The 21,852-nt window shown below is 40.7% G+C and overlaps 1 protein-coding gene across 1 annotated transcript in view; it reads left to right on the top strand.

The window, feature by feature from the left end:
* LOC123754017 (CCN family member 2) overlaps positions 1 to 21,852 on the top strand; it is a 106,305-nt gene that overhangs the window by 55,089 nt on the left and 29,364 nt on the right. The window contains exon 2 of the mRNA XM_045736128.2: positions 16,965 to 17,099. Coding sequence (XP_045592084.1) covers positions 16,965 to 17,099 — 135 coding nt within the window. The remainder of the gene's footprint in view (positions 1 to 16,964; positions 17,100 to 21,852) is intronic.

The raw sequence follows: 21,852 nt of genomic DNA, 5'->3' as shown, positions 1-21,852 counted from the left end.
TTGTCGAGTTTGTTATTTTTTTCGGTTTTCATGTTTTGAGTATTTATGAATAGAGAGAAGAGATATATAGAGGGGCAGGCATGCAGTAGCACGCGAGCACACGTGGATGTTGGATCGAGGGACTATTTCAAGGGTAGGTTAGTTATAACTGAGTTTATTTGGGTTTAAATATGCGCCGCCTATTGCACTTTCCTTGCAATTGTCCATATCTACTGCATATATCTTCAAGAGCCCTCAGAGCCCTTGTTTAATCACCCCCTCTTGTAGACACAAGAACATATAAACACACACACACTTTAAAAACTTATAGTTGAAATTATACACATTATTTTCAGTCTTCTATGTACTAAATCACTTGCTATAGTGTTATGTTACTGAAACTAGTAACCAATCATGCAATTACTTTGTCAATAAATTAGCGTAATTGTGCATGAACAAACGAGAACAACTTCAAGTACTATTTCCATATACAAAACAAAAATAACAGCTAGTTGTTCTTGCATTATTGGTAACCATTAAACCGTGACGTAGTAATTAATGTTACTCGGACTGTCACTTCGCCATTCACTTCCTGCACAAATGTTTCACTTGTAAACAAGTGTTTCTACCGCGGTTGATCACCGGATATATATACAATGAACGCTTCACTCAGGATGTTCATATAGACTCGTCACTTTAGATTCATCAAAATAAAATATATATATAGTAAATATGCAGCGTTATATGACGACGTGTACTAGTAAAAAAAAATATATATAAACAAATGATATATTCAAAATAAATCAACCACCTGTCGTTACAGCACAGTTGATGTTTAAGGCCCTTTTAACTCGACAGGAGCACTGCTTAACAGCTATAGAAAATGAGAGATGATGATATGAGAACCGGTAACTTCAAGTCATCAACGACTTTACGACAAGCGTTCGAGTCGTAACTCTGCTCACCAAATGGGGAGAATCGTGATTGTCAGGAATGTCTCACAAACTAGTTGGCGTTGTATCCTATCAAGTATATGTGTTTCAAACGACAGTCAATTACACAAGGGCATCACCCATCCAGGTTAAGTGGCTGTAGTTACAGCAGGGGAAACTATGGATACAAAAAAATATTTTTTAATACCACAGGTCTGCAGAGTTCTCTTCCTCACAGCATCCTTGTTTAATTGTTTTTTTCAATGATGGATAATACTGGTTGGTGTCGATTTAAATATATATTGAAGAAGTGTGATTTACAGAGCACTATTCATCTCTGGGGCACTACCCTCTCCACTCTGGGACACGACCCTTTTCACTCTGGGACACCGTTCCCTCCACTTTAGGACACACTTTTCTGGGAGAAGAGCTTGGGTATTCTACAGACCAAGAGCTGGCGGTAACCAATTGTTGTCTGTGAAGCTCCTGATTTTGCCAAAGGATATGAGATAAACTAAGACTATTCCTTCCCAGGGGATAAGTCAAATTCTCCTGTGCCAAACCTCATTGAGTGGTCATGATGCCACGGGAGTATGAACCCTCTTCATAAACATTTAGCATTAGACACTCTAATTGGCACGTCAATTTCTAAATCGAATATCTTTAATATATTGAATGTAAAAATAAATTATATATATATATATATATATATATATATATATATATATATATATATATATATATATATATATATATATATATATACACTGGATTATATAAATGTTTAACGATATTCAGTCCCTTGGTGACGCTAATAGCTATACAAGCTATTAGTCTCAATTTAATAGCTTTTATGGCTTTATTAAATACCCTGCTAAAACCTATATATTAAAAGTTGCACTTCCTTTTATTAACTTTTTCCTAAAAGTTGAATAATAATTTACAAATACGCCTTCTTTTATGCGTGTTTTTATCTGGGAAACTATACAGTAATTCAGTATTTTTTTTAAATATAGGCAATCATAATGTACCATTGACAGATCCATGACCTGAACTGACAATGGGTTACATCATCTTGTAAGAATGCGAATTGGCAGACAAGAATATTGATTGGAAGGTCTAACTCCATTCCGTAAAGTAACTCATTTCAAATACTTTAAAAAACAGACTTTTGGATGTTATAAAATATAATAACCCTAGACGCTTTGTAATAAATTTATAACATTTTTTTTAACAGTAGAGTATATTTGAGACTGCTAGAATGTTATCGTGTTCTTCATGAACACCAAGGCCGGTGTTCTCCACCATGGTCTCTCCTCTTTCCCTTATCGCTGGTGAAGATATCCACCTCACCAGAGGCTGGCCTCAACTCCTTCAATATTCCAGCCTACTCCTTTACTTCCAACACCTTCATCTCCTCATCCACCTCCTTCTCCTCCAAGAACAACAACTTGGGGTTGCTAGAGGTCCTTCATTCCAAAGTTCCGTTCCTGGAATTCCTTCTCGCATCTGAATGTCTGGTCCTCTCTTATCCCAGTTTTCAGGTCCCAGTGAATTTGCATTGCATTAGAGTTTTTTTGTAGTCTTTTAGCACTGGAGATAAAATTTAAAAATAAGAAAAATAAGAGGAAGATTATCATCATTGTCTTTGGGAACTATTATGTATATTTATAATTGCTCTATCAGTCGTTCGTTAGAATCTTGTTTAGATCCTCACTAACAAGTTCTTACACACACACACACACACACACACACACACACACACACACACACACACACACACACACATACGGTCAATTTAGTCATTTTCCTCGAGCTTAAAATAATAACCAGATTTGATATAACGAACGAACGCTGAAGCTTAATCAAACCCTACCGTCAAAACAGCAGAGGAAAAGGTCTGCCCTAAATAGCAGGACATTATAATTTCTGATTATTTTACCACCACCCATTCATGGTAATCTAGGGTGTTCTAAAAACCACCTCTTCCTCCTCACTAATATACGTGTCACAGAGCGAGCATATCAACTTCAGTAAGCTGGGCACTTTTTCTCCGATTCCTGAGAGTTACTCATATATTTGTATTGATTAAAACTACAAGATTCAGTTATAGTAAAGGGCAGTTTATGAGTGCAACATCAAGATCATTTAGAACAGACTAGTAATGTTAGCTATAGGGTTTTGGCCATCAAATAGAGGGTCATTTTGACGATAACTCCGAGCCGAATAGGAGCGTGACAATCTCATTCGAAAAGAAAACATATTGGAGGTATACTCAAACTTGAGAAAATTCTTCCAAAAAACTCTGGACTTCTTCCTATTTATTAAATTCACGTTAGTTCTCATGAAGACTCAGATAATGCAGATAATTTACATTTTGAAATTCCTTCCTTGAAGGGCGTTTACAAGCACCTTTCAGGAATGATTTAGATGCATCTTGTTACCCTTAGCAAGGGAAGATTTACGGTCCAAGGGAGACATTGTAACATCTGGAGGTCTGCATAAGTTTCTTAATACATACATAGGAAATTAGATACCTTTAATAAATGACTGACATTGTGTATGACAGGAGAGTGATTACGAACAGTAAATACTCGATTGAAGAGGTTCCGGTATCACGAGGCAGCAGTCTTCTACCCTGAATATAACGTAATGCTTGTGTATTCAACAGGGTTTCCGTCTTCCATGAATAGTCAAAGGCATATCTACCAGGCGATATATTAAGCTAGGCGAATACCAAATGGCCTTCCTTGCTAATTTCAACTCCTTTGATAGTTATGCAACGACACTTCCCACAATACAGTAAGGTAATACTGCTCTATGGTAATACTTAGAGCAGTATTATTATTGATAGGAGAGGATTTCGAGTTAGACTCCGTATGATCCCATTTCTGTAGAATGCATATTGGGTCTGAGTGTGTGTTCTCAGTTGGGATTTCTAAATGCGTCTGTCTTCTAATCACGTGACCTGTGGCAGGTAATAGGAAGCAGATGACACGTAGCAGTTCGTGTCTGGTCAAGCAAATCAAGGATTGAAAAACTAAGTAGATCCAGGCCGGCTGAACCACACTTATTCTCGTTTACGGAGGCCAGCTCATAAGGTCTCAAGTGAGGCTCCTCACTCTAACGGAACATCTATACATATCGCCATGCGCTCCGGTCATAGTTTCTGATGTCACTATATGCTTATGCTAATTTTTTTATTTAAAATCATATCAATATAAAAATTCAGTTCCAATAACAAGAGGAACTCTCCCCCAAGGACATGTAGAGTGGTATACAGTTAGGACCTTTAAACTCGTCTCGAGGTGCAATGCAATATCCCTATTCTGAAAAGACCTGGTGCCTGACATTGTTGTGAAGAGAAATTCTGTTTAAGAATTTGGTGCCCAGTGGTCATAGTATTCATTAATCCTGCTTATGCCTGGGCTTTTATAGTTAAATCGGGAGAGCGCGGAAAATATAGGTAAATGACTCGATATAATAAATATATGAGGTGATAATAAACGTCTCTGTGTTATCTTTTGTTATATCTTCGATAATCTCTCATCTATAGTTTTCTGAATATTGATTGTATAGCTGTAAGATTAGGTTACTATTGCATTCGCGATGCTGTAAAGACTTTTACGCTCCATAGGGTAGGTTAAAGGGGTCATTACCGGTATTAGCTGTTGAGATATAATTCTCGTTCAAACCTTACACTCAGACCTTGAAAAAAACACTCAGGAGAGTGTGAAATACTTAGTGTAAATCTTTACATAAAATCCACAAATACATGTGTGAGTTTTTATCCTTTATAACTGATGTTGTCACACGGCTCAGTATAGAGAGTTGGAAGCGTAATGACAATTGTTTTTATAACACTCATACACATATTAAAAAAGCAATAGTTATTTGCAAAATACAAAGGTATTAGCAGTCATATTTCCAGCGAGGATTTAATTTTCAGTGTATTTTCGTGTTTAGACTTTATACAATATTAAGTTAACGTGATGAGGTCCAATTGTTTTTTCCTCTAAATTTTACGTATTTGGCTAGCAATGTGCCATAAGCCGTTGCATACTGTATATGAAACTACTAATGACCTAGTGAAATATACATTATTGCTTTATCAGCATTTACATATTACTGGGTGTGCAGAGAGGTGATAGAAACAGACAGCGAGAAGGGGAAGAGATAGCGGGAAGGGGAAATAGACAACAGGGAAGGGGGAAAACAGACAGTAGGAAGATAAAATCCACTAGGGCTGTGAGGTGGGTGCGAACCTACGGCCATGGCATTGCCAAACCGCATACTCTACCACTACACCATCACTGACTTGTGAAAAGTCATACCAGCGACTTTCTATTGAAATCAGAGGGTAGAAATCTGTAGGATATAGATTGTGAAATCAATTTCAACTGAAATTTGTTTGAGACAATAAGGAGGAGGAACAAACAGTACGAAGGAATTTTAGAATTAATCATTCACAAGTTAATGACAGATTTTCAGTACAAACAGCAAGTTGAATTAGTGTACTGCTCAGGTTTATATTAAATTACGTACTTGCACAACTTGCTCAATGAAAAGCCTAATCTAGGATATTTAAAATATATTACACCGACTTCTGTACATAATTTCAGTGGCTATCCTGAAGATATCCAATAGTCCACAGATTCCACAACCGAAGGTCAACATTAAGGTTCCTTTAATTAACCTCATCATGTCCTGCCTCGTAAAGCAGCTTTACGAGAACCCTGACAGTCTTCTCTTACGTAGTTCCTTCACGGTAAGTTGAGGCAAACTTATTGATAAATCATTACCAAACTCACTCCCTATTCCCCATGCTGTTTATCAGCTACTTTCTACTAGATAACTTATCAGCTACTTTCTACTAGATAACTTATCAGCTACTTTCTACTAGATAACTTACAGCCCCGCTTCTGTGCCAGGTAAGTCCACTACATATTAACCATAGCCCGTGCTATGGTAAGAACAAAAAGGAACAAAAAGTTGGACAAATAGTTCCAAGTAGCTGAATCTAAAACAACAACAACAACAACATTTTGCTAGCAAGATATCTGTTCCATCTTTTCTTCATTGGCTAAAACATAAGAAAAAGTTATTAAGCCAAGAAACCAATGTTTGAATGCCCTATGTAGGTAAATAGGACACTGATTCATATTTGGAAGATTAAGTAACAAAATATAATAATTCTTCATGCCTTATCTAGTCGATGTATGTAACATACATCGATTATACATCGAGTTGTTAATTATGTTATATTTTACATCGTTGATGTCAGTGACATCAACGTTGTAAAGAGAAAGGGAAAGATTACTGAAGTATAACAAATGATGAAAGGGTAACAAAAGATATTCATATGGGGCAAAAAATATCATAAAATTAAATACGAAACCAGGATATAAAGTAGATTTAGAAAATAATTATTGGTTCTGATGCGATGGTAGATCTATGGTACATGTCTCCTAGCTAAATTCAGCAGACACGAGATTTGTGCAGTGTTTCAAGCGAAGGATAAACATATATATGTACGAACAGTTGTGATTAAATATGAGTTGCCTTGCAATATGCCTTTTGCAGTCTGTTGACCAGACCACACTGTAGAAGGTGAAGGGACGACGACGTTTCGGTCCGTCCTGGACCATTCTCAAGTCGATCGACTTGAATCGACTTGAGAATGGTCCAGGACGAACCGAAACGTCGTCGTCCCTTCACCTTCTAGTGTGTGGTCTGGTCAACATACTTCAGCCACGTTATTGTGACTCATCGCCTGCCTTTTTTGCAGTCTTTTCTATTCTAATGTTCTTATGCCAAATTTATCCATCTGGAAAAGATACCAATTGCCTTAGAAATTCCTTCAGTATCGCGTTTAGTGCATTAAAGGTTAAGTCATGTTGAGTATTCCGGTTGCCTGAAATATACAGTCTGGCAACACAAGCGTGTTATCCAGCTGCAGGCAATGGAAATTTGAAAATAACTGTGTTATATATATATTGGAATTTTTTTTATAAAATGTTAACATGAAAATAGATATGGGTTTATAGAAGTGCAAATTAACAATACGATTCTCTGCCTATCATTTATGACCATACTGAACGTCACACCTAAATTGCGCTTTTGAAAAATAATAATCGTACGAACTGAAACATCCGAACACAAGAAAAACTGTGGGACGTAAAAAGAAATACTCGTGAGTTTGACAGGATGACTTTTTATGTTTTGTTTTTAAAGTCTTTCCTGTGGCGTCTGGTACTAACATCAAAGGTCTGAAGAAGACCCGGGGAGAGCGTGGCTGAGAAGGTGAATGAGGGGGGGGGGGGAGGAGGAAGGATTTTGGGAATGGGGTGGAGGAAAAAAATTAATTGTGAAATTCAGTACATTCTCGATGCAACGAACTGATAGAGATCAACCCCAGTTCGCTGCAGTGAAGGGGGGGCGGGGGTGTTCACTGCAGCCGAAGATGCCTCCAGGATGCATTTCTTATGTTTTATGAGTTAATTTCATTTAGCAAATTTTTAATTTCAATCTATAATAAAATAGACAACTACAAAATTAACATGCCTCCAAATAAATGTAACCACATCCAGCTAATTCTCACGTTCCCAGGCTCAAAATTAACTTTCAACCAAAATTAAATGGTTGCAGAGCCATTTGTGAGTAAACAAAAACTTTGCCAAATCAGAATTATAGAACTTTGCCAAATCAGAACTATAGAATTTGATTTTAAATGTCCACAATAGTTTTCCCACGGCTCTATTTCTTGTAATGTTGAATCCATCCACAAAAATCATCAAAAGAGTGATTGGAGTCATATTAAGAGTGTTACCACTCATACCCTAATATTTTCCACACTCCAAAGGTTGATTTGACAGAGGGGAAATTTTAATTTCAATCTGTCATATGAAAGATAACTACCAAGCGAACCTGACTGTAAAAAAGATTTAACTACATCTAGCATACCTCCCACGCCCTAGCTTTGAAATCTAATTTTCAAGGAAACTGAAATTTCTAATTTCGTCCAAATTAGTGGACGAAAACCGGGAATCTCAAAATTACTCGACACGACAATATTACAAACTCACAGGGGATTGTAATACTCATGTCAATATACACGGCTAACATGGCAATATGTATTTAAACCTCGTATACAAAAAAATCAGAATTTTCTAAAAATGATGGTATAGTTAACCCTAATATGACAATGCAACTCGCGATATTGAAATTTAATATCTGTCAAAACACTTTACAGCACTTTATGCATCAATAACATACTAAATGGAGAAACTCATAAACGCATTTGTTGGGTCGTACATAGGACCGGGTGTTGGGTCGTACGACCGATTTGGTGGTGGGACGTGCGACCGGTCGGGTTTTAGGTCGTACTTAAGGTCCATTACTGAGAGATATCGACTCGAAATGATAGAGCTTAAGCTGGTACTGTAGTGGTTGGTGAGGATAGTTCTGGCGGTAATTGGTGGAAGGGTTTCTGGTAGTAAGAATGTAGGAGCAGGAGTCTGGTCCAACAGGACGTCAAGGCTCACCAATAGGGGGTTGGAACATTTAGTCTATCTCTTATCTTTTTACGAGATGATGGCCTTCATAAATAAATGTTGGTATGTGACGAGACTGAAATACCAGACTAATATAGGTGAGCTTTGCACAGTAAGAGGACAGATCTGAAGAAAAAGTATATTAAACGTCAGAATATTGTCGAATGTGCCGTGCTCTCATTACGGAAGGTTCTGTGTGCATAGAGGTGTATTGTCTGGATCAATCCAGGTGGAAACGTTGCTCCATCACAGCCAGGAACCTCGTCAGAATAAGCTCGGGCCAATGCCCATGAAACATCACGCCGGTCAACTTTCCCTCTGCTCACAAAGGCTTCATCAAAAGCTCCGTCGTAGCCGAGTTGATTAAAAGTTGAGGGAAATTAATATTCATTGCATACACTACATCACCAGCGACGGGAGGAATCAGTACACAGCATTCCCGATACTCTTCTGAGGCAATGGAATTCATGTATAGTCAGGAAGATTATCATTAATGACTAAAGCCCTAAGGCCATCTCCATCTTGACTTTTAAGATTCTCTGACACCCAGACCAGAAGGTAGGGTGTACCCTCGATCTGTTAGAGAGAGAGAAATATTATAACCCCATATACATTATATACAATATATACCAATAACAAATAACGCTAATAAAATAATAAAATAAATTGGTATTAAGAAGAGTTGTTAATGTGCTTCCCATGAACAAAATGTTCTTCTAATTTCTCTGTTGCATTTTGCAGTCGGCACTTTAGTTAAAACGAGATACAGAAATGCTTATTTCTTTTTGAAGGCAAACTCTCGAAATTTGGACGAAATATGTTTTAGAAACACACTTGTTAAGCCCAGGATTATTAGGTCTGCAGTGTGTTTAATTTGTCCATTAAAAACTCGGTACCGTCACTACAAATTCCTCTATCTCAGTAGAAAAAATAGGAGAGATTACACACATTATATATATATATATATATATATATATATATATATATATATATATATATATATATATATATATATATATATATATATATATATATATATATATATATATGTGTGTGTGTGTGTGTGTGATAGACCTCTAGTTGTCTGTGTAGGGTGGCTCTAGGGTAGGGTGGCACCACTCGGATGGACAACACTGAAGTCAACGTAGGTGGTATCCAAGGTTGAAACGCATGTGTAGTCCCACACCAACTGTCTACCGTTCTTCCAGGGATTCACTGTGATCCCGTCTGGGTGACCAATAGCCTTGTCCAAGTTGTTGGGGCATTAGGTAAAGGGGTTCTCTCTCTGCTGGACAACTAGCTGTGGTAAGGCTCCTCTTAATGATGTCACTGACTTCACTGTGTCTTAAGTGCCATCCTCCTGTGTTCTGGCAGAGCCAGCCATGCTGACCGTACTTATCGGCCAATGCCTCGCCGCAAATACACCTATACTCGGTGTGGATTGTGGCAGAAATGTATCTAGCAGTTACCGAATATACACTTCGTAAAATTAGGGAGGTGGTTACGTAGTTACAAAGTTGGAACATCGAAATAACGTTAAATAAACGTTGTACTTGCGTTGTGCGCTTCCTGAATAAGAACTATGGCTGCTACCCTCGCCATTTATCACCGAAATGTGTTTCTGTCATTTTCAATCCATTCTTCCAGTGTCACAAGCGTACAAAATGTATCCTTTCAGCGTACCAAAAGTACGACGCTCCACCTTGCATATTCTCATTGGTATTAAAAAGTGCATGAATCTAATGTATTTGTCCTAAACACGTTAGATTTGAACGATTTAATTCATATGAAATGTCGAATCTTAGGTTCACGTTCCGATGCCTTCCAGTGGTCTTCGTGTGGTCAAATGTACGTACTTAAATGTATAAAAACATGTGAATGCAAACTTGCAAGATCTCAAAACACAATCATGTGCGAAGACATATTCGCCAAGACGATGGAGCTAGTAGAAGTGGTTGTCGCATCCTCCTCCTCCTCCTCCTCCTCTTTCTCCTCTTCCTCCTCCTTCTCCTCCTCCTCTCTTCTAGAAATGCACAACCAGATGACCGCCGTGTTAAACATCCACCCCTATACCCTTTTAATTGTATTAGAGCAGGAGGAAGATAGACTGGAGATGAACTGTTCTCGTTCGCTGGGTCCCCGAATATTTCACTTTCACGTTATACATAACTCACTTTCACTACATGTCCGCTCTCTTCCACAAAACTGACTCCCACTGCATATATCTATTCCATAACCTCTCTCCTCAATCCAGCACACACACTTGCTCGCCAGGTTGGAGGGGGCCAGATCTGCCTTCCCGTGAGACTTGTATCGAGCACTTGCAAAGACATTCTAATAATTTTGGATATATTTTTGTCCCCGTGAAGTTTTCACCAACGCATCTCAAGTTTCCTGCCAACACCATTACACTATTACGCCTGACACCACCACCACTACACCCTCACGCCTGACACTACCACCACTACACTATCACGCCTGACACCACCACCACTACACTCTCACGTCTGACACCACCACCACTACACTCTCACGCCTGACACCACCACCACTACACCCTCACGCCTGACACCACCACCACTACACTATTACGCCTGACACCACCACCACTACACTATCACGTCTGACACCACCACCACTACACTATCACGTCTGACACCACCACCACTACACTCTCACGCCTGACACCACCACCACTACACCCCCACAATCCACATTATTCTCTCCACTATTCGTTTGCTCGTCAATCTTTTCTCATGTTGTTACGTATTCATAACCCATTAACAGCGAGGGGTTGTTGGTGGGGAAAGTTTATGGGGGAATGAGTGGGGACACATGTTGGGGAAAGAGATGGGGAAAGTTGATAGGAAGGGGTGGGGAAAAAAGGGAATGAGAGTAGGAAAGAGGGGATGGAAGACGGGATAGGGAAGGGTAAGGTATGGGGGGATGGGACAGGTATCTAGGAAGGTAGGGAAATTATCAGGAGAAAGCACTAAGCCATTACGACTACACAGCACTTGGAAGGGATGATGGGATGAGGATTTAGGATAGGACGAAGGGAATGGTGCCCATAACCCCATGGAGGGTCGTGGATTGAACGCCGACCTGCATGAAGCGAAACCGTCGCTCTACCGTCCAGCCCAAGTGGTTTGGCAGAGATGTAGGGAACAGAAGGGGATGGAGGAAGCGGTGGTGAAGGCAAGGGATAATGGATTAGCTAAAGTAAAGGAAGTCAAGAGGCAGATGGATGAGATTAGGGAAAATAAATGGGTTAGGGGATAGGGGATAGGGGGAGGGGTAATGTGGGTGCAGAGGTTGACTCTAGCCCGGGCGGCTCTGGGGCCAGATTCACGAAGCAGTTACGCAAGCACTTACGAACCTGTACATCTCTTCTGAATCTTTGGCGGCTTTGTTTGCAATTACTAAACAGTTTATGAGCTCCGAAGCACCAGAAAGCTGTTTATAGCAATAAAAACAGTTAAATGGGAAGTTAACATGTTTGTAAACTGTTTAATAAATGTAACCAAAACCGTCAAAGATTACGGAAAGATGTACACGTTCGTAAGTACTTGCGTAACTGCTTCGTGAATCTCGCTCCTGGGCAAGGATCATGTAAGGTAGAAATAGTCTAAGCTACTATCTCCTTTTGAGAGGTATCTTATTGTCTCAGTTAACTTATTTTACTTAATCTGGAATCACCTAAGACCTGTGTTTGGACTTTTGAACTTTCTGATATTGGTGCTTTGTGTAACTTTGTACCTTCAATAAAGTACTGTAAACCAAAAAGTAGTAAAGAATTTTTCTTTAAAAAGTAGTAAGACAATTTTCTTGTAAGTTACAATTAGGTTCGCAGGCGATCTTAGACACCGTCTCGGAGACTGAATGATCTGACCCAACTAAAAATACCCCTCGCTGAATGACTGGATATCATTTCCCAGGAAGAAATATATCTCAGCGGAAGACTAGATATCACTTTTCAGGAAGAAATACCTCTCAACAGGAGACTAGATATTATTTCCCAGGACGAAATACCTCTCAATGGAAGACTAAATATCATATCCCAGGAAGAAATACGCTCACTGCCTACATCAAACCCTTCTCTATCTCTCTATCTCTCCTATGACTGAGAGAACAGAATTCAGGTTGAATGTAATGTCAAAACTGTGAATTGAGCATCCAACCGTGTTAATACATTCGGCCCCAGAAGTTATCGCAGTAAATGTTAATAAATTTTACACGCAAAACACAATTTTGTTTTTCATTTTATATAAAGTGCAGAAAATATCAATTCAGTTACATGAGAGAAAGTCTATTTTAGACCAGTAGGTTGAGGAAGATAAAGGTGACATTGGAAATGTTGATGTGTAGTCATGTAAATATTTACATATTTTCCAGGGCCGTGACTGTAAAACGACTTGCTCTGAATCGTGTGCACCTGGAACGCTGGAATCTGGAAAGGATGCCAGAGGTATTAGTTTAGTCAGTCACAGCTCGACTGACGGACGGATATTGCTTTTGGAGAGTTATGAAAGGAAATTCTATACCGAATTAAATATATAAATAAAAACTGAATTCTTACAATTCATATAGATTTTTGTTGGGTGTATATTGCGTTTCAGAATGGGGGATGGCAGCTCGGGCGACCCCACAGGAGCACTTGGGGGATATGGATAGGGAAAGAGGTATTTTCAGTTCACGGTGTACAACAGGGGTGAAGTGGAACCCTGGAAGGCAGGCTACATGTAAACCATTACGTACAATAGGGGTAAAGTGGAGCCTGGTAGCGAGACTACATGTGAACCATTATTTACAACAGGGGATGAGGTGGATCCAGGTGGAAAGGCTACATGTAAACTATTATGTAGAGCAGAGATGCGGGGGGGACTTTGTTGGGGAGGCCACATGTCAAGTCTGCATAGGTGGCCACATGTCTATATTCTGCATATAGTGGACGTCCTCTACCGTGTAACATACATGCTGTCACTGATAGTGATGAAGTCAAAGCCACCCCCCATACACTCCCCCTTCCGTATGCCATTTATTCTATCACTATTAATGAGTGATTTCGTTTCGTTACGTTTCGTTACGATTTCGTGCACATATTTCTACCCGAGATGGTCCGTGTTGCGCTAATGGAACAGATTTGTGACGGCATCGAGTGAACATTGATGTTTGCTGATGTTTATTTAGCATCAAATTAACTCGTGTGTGTGTGTGTGTGTGTGTGTGTGTTTTCCCATGGAAGGATGTTTGAGCGATTCACTTCCATTTAGCTTTGATGTTAGAGACGATTATTCTGCATGCATTTAATACGATGTTCAGTGTTGCGGTGATCGTGACAAATTCCTATATTATGTAGACATTTCTATATTGAAAATTATTTTTGAGAAAGGTTTAGAAGCACCAGCCAGAAAACTTCAAAATTAGCCAGTTGTCTGGTGACTGACCTACCTTTGGTTGTATTAGAGAGACGTAGATCTTACAGAGAATCGTAGATCTTACAGAGAGACGTAGATCTTACAGAGACGTAGATCTTACAGAGAGACATAGATCTTGCAGAGAGACGTAGATCTTACAGAGAAACGTAGATCTTGCAGAGAGACGTAGATCTTACAGAGACGTAGATCTTACAGAGAGACATAGATCTTGCAGAGAGACATAGATCTTGCAGAGAGACGTAGATCTTACAGAGAGAAGTAGATCTTACAGAGAGACGTAGATCTTGCAGAGAGACGTAGATCTTACAGAGTGACGTAGATCTTACAGAGAAACGTAGATCTTACAGAGAGACGTAGATCTTACAGAGAGACGTAGATCTTACAGAGAGACGTAGATCTTACAGAAAGACGTAGATCTTACAGAGAGACGTAGATCTTACAGAGACGTAGATCTTACAGAGAAATAACCTTTCTCTGTGGACGCTACACCGGAGAACCTTTCTTCTTGGGGATGGAGGAGTCAGCGGATCTCTCCGAATATTGGTAATCAGGCAATTCATTATCAAGCACAGCAAGAGTCCTCGAGGGACCGAACTATCACGAGGCTGAAAATGATCCATAAAACAGGTCAATCTCGGAAATTAAACCAAATATCCAACCTAACTAAACCCCTGATAAGCTTCGTCTAACTTTACCCACCCTATGGAGACTACCCTAATGAGGTTCATATCCTAGGAGAATATGCAGTAGAACACAGGTGTTTTCTAACCGCATTGAGGGTGTTAAGATAGTGATGAGTATGTCCAAGATGGTGAGTATGATCAAGATAGTGAGTATGAACAAGATGGTGAGTATGCGCTAGATGGTGAGCGTTCCCAAGATGGTGAATATGTCTTTGATAAGCAAATGATAAACAGCTGGTGTTGAATACAAGTGGGAGGGAGACATTCGATACTGTTGTTGTTTCATTAAGGCGCGTCGCTCATCACAGTCAAGGAGATCAGCCCACTGCAGGAGGCTGTACACGAGGGAGGGAGGGAGGAAGGAAGAATTAAAGAGAATAAGAGAGAAAGAGAGGAGAGAGAAGGGAAGAAAAAGAATGAGAAAGAGGCAGGAATGTAGGTCGGGCTGCACTCTACAGAGAATCAAATATTTTTCTTCGCAGAATCCTCCAAAGAGAATGTGCAACAATTTCGTCGTAAATGTAATATTCAGGCAAAAAATCCCTTTGAAAGTCGAGGTTATATTACACACAATTATATTCCTATTTATATACTCACCCAGTTTTTCCACGCTCATTATCAGGCAGAATGTTACTCATAAAAACATTCACATTCTTGCGCTGACAGCTGGGTGGACAGCGCTTCAGATTCGTAGTCCTGAGGTTCCGGGTTCGATCCCCGGTGGAGGCGGAGACAAATGGGCAAAATGTTTCTTTCACCCTGATCCCCCCTGTTACCTAACAGTTTACAGGGAGTTAGACAGCTGCTACGGGCTGCTTCCTGGGGGTGGAGGCCTGGTCGATCCAGAGACCCCGGGCCGCGGGGACATTATGCCCCGAAATCATCTCAAAATAACCTCAAGATATTCTACTGAGAATAAATGTATATAGTTAGACTTAGTAACCTAAACAAAATAAGGGATTTACCTCAGAATACAACTCACAGAGTTTCCTAACTCTCGGGCAACAGTTTACTGTAAGGTGAACAGAGGCATCTGGTGAAAGGAAACATTCGTGTCTCTTTGGATCCATTCTAACCGAACAGGCCCTTCTGCCCCCACCCCACACATACAAAACCATCCAAGCACCACAATAGTTTATACACTTTTCCCCATGTCCTCTCTTATTCTATACAAAGTGATTGGGCACCATTCTTCCCCCCCCCCCCCGTACCATCCCATATTCTTATCCTGATCCCTTCCAAGTGCTATATAGTCGTAATTGCTTGGGTGTTTCTCCTGATAATTCCATTCTATTCTTATTCTACACAGTGCTCACCCTGATGACAAGTGTGAGGAACTGGCACGACACGACGTATGTGAACGGATAAGCAAAGTGTGACAAAATAAGTCTGAACTCTCCACTGGAATCCAGACGAAATATCTGCCGATTTTAGAACGGTGTTGCGCTTGCTGTTGTTACTGCTGCTGCCGCTACGGTGCACCGGTGGAGGTCCCTCCTATTTTGCACACTCGCTGACTTTATCCACGGGCCGGAAATGGGTCCAGACTAGTGGCCTTTGCCTGGATGCTGCGACAAGTGCTCCAGCAGACACACGAGGCATCCGGCTACGGATGCTGCAATAATTTATTATACCGATTCATGCACGCGAGGTTAAGGCGTCCTTGCACCCCCTCTGAAACCCAAGAACAACTTGGCCTTCGCGCCAGAACATCAAAGAGACGTGCGAGTGTTGCAAATGGATCAAAGTTAGGCGTTCTACCCTTAGCTTACTGGAATACCTGTTCTTGCAACTCTGCTTTCAAGTGAGGTCATAAGAACAGATCCCGAGGGAGAAAAGCCGATCTGTGTGAGAGGTGGGACAGGAACGGTTAAGCACCTATGGGTCTGGCCAGTAACGGTTTGGGGTGACCGTGTTTAATATGTTTCCTCTCCTCGACACCAGAAATCCAAAATATATCCAGGAGCAGGTCGCCCACGCATCATACTGGAGGCGTCTGCTCGTCAATGACAAACTGAGCTTGACTAAGCGAGCCTCAGAGTAAAGAAGATCTTTATTAACGAGGGAGTGTTTCAGCTTGATGAGTCTTCGCCTTAGCCAATAGCCTTTCCAGGCTCCATCCTCCACCAGACTCATCCTGTGTCCGTCTACAGTCTTTCACTCTTCATGGCCATCATCCTCCACCTGACACACACACACACACACACATATATATATATATATATATATATATATATATATATATATATATATATATATATATATATATATATATATATATATATATATACACGTTCGTTTTAACTACGTTATTGTGATTTAATATCTCTGTACTTGGAGACAGGTCGTGCATGCACTTAATTCTAAAATGTGTTTCAGATGGCCGGCGTGGGCGTGGTGGCGGCGGCGTGGTGTGTGTTGGCGTGGGCGGTGGGCGTGGTGAGCCAGCGTGCGCCTTGCTATCAGTGTGAACTGTATAGGGAGACCCACCCACACTCTAGCCCCTACACCGCGGTGAGTACACCCACACTCAACCTCCCACAGTGTGGCAAGTACACCCACACTCCACCTCCCACAGTGTGGCAAGTACACCCACACTCCACCTCCCACAGTGTTGCAAGTACACCCACACTCCAGCTCCCACAGTGTGGCAAGTACACCCACACTCTAGCTCCCACAGTGTGGCAAGTACACCCACACTCTAGCTCCCACAGTGTGGCAAGTACACTCACACTCTAGCTCCCACAGTGTGGCTAGTACACCCACACTCCAGCTCCCACAGTGTGGCAGGTACACCCACACTCTAGCTCCCACAGTGTGGCTAGTACACCCACACTCCAGCTCCCACAGTGTGGCAAGTACACCCACACTCTACCTCCCACAGTGTGGCAAGTAAAGTCACACTTCTGTTCATGTCAAATATATTTACTAAATAGACCATATTAAAAAAAATATCGTAATTCTCGTGCATGCCCCTTATGTTCTCACAATTTAATTAACATTTACAGAATTTTTTTTACATAGAATTTTGATTACACAGCTGTGGAATATTTCTCTGCCCACCGACTCTTCTGGTCTACCCCCCCCCCCTTCCTTTCAGGTCCCCATGTCTCTCTTCTCCCACTGCGTTAGTAGTTCGTTAAACACATTTTTTTTATTAATATGTTGTTCAGAAGGCAAAACGTGATTTCGAAATGGCATGTTTTATATTACATCTGTTTCATTCTGGAATATATATTGAATGACCAGCTGCTGATTGTTGCATTGTGTTTAGGGTTGATTGTTGCATCTGTCTGTCTCCTACGACCAGCCACCACTCTCTCACACACACATATTATTAGGTTTGATAGGGGGCCCAATTAGCTCCAGAATCTCTACACCAGTTGATTAACAGTTGAGAGGCGGGACCAAAGAGCCAAAACTCAATCCCCGAGTGCTTAACTAGGCGAATACACTCTCACCCTCTCACTATCTCTCGCGGGATGTTAAAAATATCTGTTCATCCATCATGAACAGATGGTTGTTTGAGCTGTTTCATGGTGAAATAACACAAACACCTTCCGGGAAACGTCGCCCAAACGTTCCTCGCAACTTTGGCTGCACCTGTCAGACACCCTGCCAGCAAGCCCCAGGATATTTACACTTTCTTCGTATAAATCCATAACAATTACAGGGGAAAGTGGTACAAAATATTTCAGTTAAGATGGACAAAAATCCCACAAGAACATATTACTCAGTATTAAGCAGCTCTCCACCACTTCCCTTACCACAAGGAGATTACGTAGATTACTTTAGATTACTTGGAGACAAGGTTATGTAGAATTGGTTTAACCAAACCTAAATAGCTAACTTCAGGGCCGACTAATATGGTTTTATATAAATTTGCCGTCTGAGGAAGTAGACCAGAGAGCAAAGAGGGTGGGTTATAAGAAGTTAGTGGACCAAGTATCCCTGAAGAATATCTGCTACTCATATTGAACCAATATGAGTACATTAGGGAACCAATACCTCTTCTCAGTTCTTCTTACCCCTTTCTCTAGAGGGGACGGGAGCGTGCCCCCTTACCACGATACCTTACCCTCATCCCACCCACCTCCCTTTCACCAGTGCGATAGTCCCCAACCCCACAAGGTCTTCCCTTGTTTCCTCCCCTCACTCATTCCCCCTGGGGAAAGGAACACGAGAGTGTTCCCTTTCGAGAGGGGACCCAAAAGTGACCTGCCACAAAGATTAGTGTTTGAAACGTGATATTTATGATAGCAAAACCGAACATGAGGAGAGTAGGATTATAATATAGGATTAAGAAAAGTAATTGGATTAATATTATTAATGATAATTATAACGTTTTCTAACTCTTATAATTAAAGATAACAGTGGAAAATTAAAAGCAATAATGATAACGATACAAGTAGGAACTAATAAAGTGCAAACAATATCAACATTGAAAAAGGCCATGACAACAGTGTAAGTGAATCAAAGAGAAGTGCTCAGAGATTGCCAGCCAGGGTGAGAGAGAGAGAGAGAGAGAGAGAGAGAGAGAGAGAGAGAGAGAGAGAGAGAGAGAGAGAGAGAGAGAGAGAGAGAGAGAGAGAGAGAGAGAGAGAGAGAGAGAGACAGAGAGACAGAGACAGAGAGACAGAGCACAATAGCATTACACAGTGAAGTGAGAGCTTCACCCCTAGGTCAGAGGTCGGCAGGAAGCCTCCAAGCAACAGGACGAACCGGGTGCTCAGAAAACATTTTTAAACTCTTCACGGAGCGTAAAACTCTTCACGACAGTTACCCTGGAAAGGATGTAAATGAAATATATTCAAGAAACAATTAAAGAATGAAATAACAGTCCCTCTGTTAGACAGCCATCAGAATCCAAATAATTATTTGTACACCATTTCACAATTAAACAAATTTTGCTGTGCATATCTATTTCCTTTTCGTTGGGGGAGCTAAGTACTGAAATCTACGTTTTAACGAATAGTTGTTAAGTAGTTAAGGAGTCTTTGATTGGGCAAGAAAAGGCAAGACCCGCGGCTTTAAATCCATCAAATATTACGAAACGAGAGAGTGCTTGCAGTAACCAAATACCCTCAACCATGCTCTCTCTCTCTCCCAGTGTGGCGACTATCTTTTGTCTGCAGGGTATACTGTAGTTATCTTTTGTCACCAGGGTATACTGTAGTTATCTTTTGTCTACAAGGTATAATGTAGTGATCTTTTGTCTACAGGGTATAATGTAGTGATCTTTTGATAACAGGGAATTAGAAGATTACCCGGATGTGCCCAGGATGGTGGATGGGTGTCTCTCTCCCCCACCACCATTCGACGTCTCTTATTTCCTCTCTCCCCACATTCCCCTCTTCCCACATCTTTCCCCCTAACTCCCCTCTTTCCTCCTTCGCTCCTCTCCCAAACCAAACCTAACTCTGGAAGCCCACATAAATAGGACAACGTCAGCAGTAGACTCTACACTAGCAAAATTCAGAATATCCAAGAACGAAATAAGAAGGCATTTAGAGCCGTATACTGACAAGGTGAGATCAATCTTAGAATTTGCCGCCTAGTCGTGAACCTCCCATCTAATAAACACTTGAGGATTCCAGAAAAGATTCAGAAGTTTGCAAGGAGGCCCTTCCCAGAACTGCGAGGGATGGGGTATGAAGAGAGACTGAAGGAACTAAAACGGACGACGCTGGAAAAAGAGTCGAGAGAAGGGAGACTTAGGGGGATTGACAGAGTGGAAAATGAGGAACTGTTCACAATGAATACCAATAGAACCAGAAGCATAGGTGGAATAGTGAAACTTAGATGAGTCATAGAGGTGCTAGAAAGGTGCTAGAAAGAAAGAAATAGGTGTTACGCTAGAAATTTTAGCGTAGAGTAGTGGGGAAATGAAATGAACCAAACGAGCAGGTTGAATCAAACTCCATTTATAATTTAAAAAAAAAATCTATTATAGAGAAAAAGGTCAGTAGGCATTGCCTTAGACAACACGCAGCTGAAAATGCGTGGCTCAAGAGCTAACGCTCGATCCTGCAGGTACAAATAGGTGAGTTCACATTCACACTCAATATTTCTATTAATCTTAAAAATATTTTCTAAATCCAATAACTTAAAATAAATAATACAAAGTTAACCTTGGATTTCCTTTCACTAAACGTATACAGGGTACAAAGTAAATGGAGGAGGGGAACGAGCGAGCTGACAGTCGTTGCAGTATCTAGTTAACGACCAGGTCTTTGAGGAGTCCCTCGGGGGGTAGTAATAAATGTAAAAGGCACAATTTCTATACATTAAAATGATTCAGTATGCATAAGAAGTTACTGGAAAGCTCTGAGCACGACTCAACATTTTTGCAATTTCCAGAAGAATATGAACAAGACGTTTTGCAAGAAGGATGGTTGCGACTCATACTTGCAGGATGGAGAGGAGGGGAAGGAGAGATGACTCAGAATTGCAGGAAGAAAGAGGTGGATAACTCAGCCCTACAGGAAAGAGCAGGATAACTCAACCCTACTGGAAAGAGCAGGATAACTCAACCCTACAGAAAAGAGCAGGATAACTCACCGTCCCGGAAAGGAGGACTGAGTTATGCCTAGCAGGAAGGAAAAGGAAGATGACTCCGCCTGGCAGGAAGAAGGAGCGTGGTAAGAGAGGTGGTGAGGGAGGATACAGCAAAACTGGACACAAGACGCAATCATGAATTCTCATCACGTGAAAACGTGAAGAAAATCTAGGAACAATGATAACTCGTGTCAGAATGTTTATCTGTCCATAACTGGACAAGTTAGCAGGAAACTACAGCGTGAATGACAGACCCTCCAAAACAACGGATGCCACAACAGTAAACCTATTTTTTTCAAACAAGTGCTATTCCGCTTGAAAAACGGCTTTTTATTTTTTTTTTACATTTTGAAGGTCGGTGAGAAAATAAACAAATAGGTGTTCAGAGAATCTAAACTATACGTACAGACACATTTAATTAAATACTTAAATTACTGGTACTATCTCAAAACAACTCAGAATGTATTCGTTGGAACGGACATGATAGAGAGACGGAACAGACACGAGAAAGTGGATGGAATGGATATAGGAGATATCACATTGATTTTAAATGGAACATACTCAAAGGTTAGATCAACAACCTGGTTGACCAGTTCAGCAGCGAGGAGGCATGGTCGAGGACCGGGCCGCGGAGGCGCTAAGCCTCGAAACCATCTCAAGATAACCTCAAAGGAGGTCCTCAATCTGCACAATAAAATAACAACAACTT

The sequence above is a fragment of the Procambarus clarkii genome, chromosome 6, assembly GCF_040958095.1.
Source record: "Procambarus clarkii isolate CNS0578487 chromosome 6, FALCON_Pclarkii_2.0, whole genome shotgun sequence".
NCBI lineage: Eukaryota > Metazoa > Arthropoda > Malacostraca > Decapoda > Cambaridae > Procambarus > Procambarus clarkii.
This window is presented reverse-complemented; position numbering and strand designations above follow the sequence as displayed.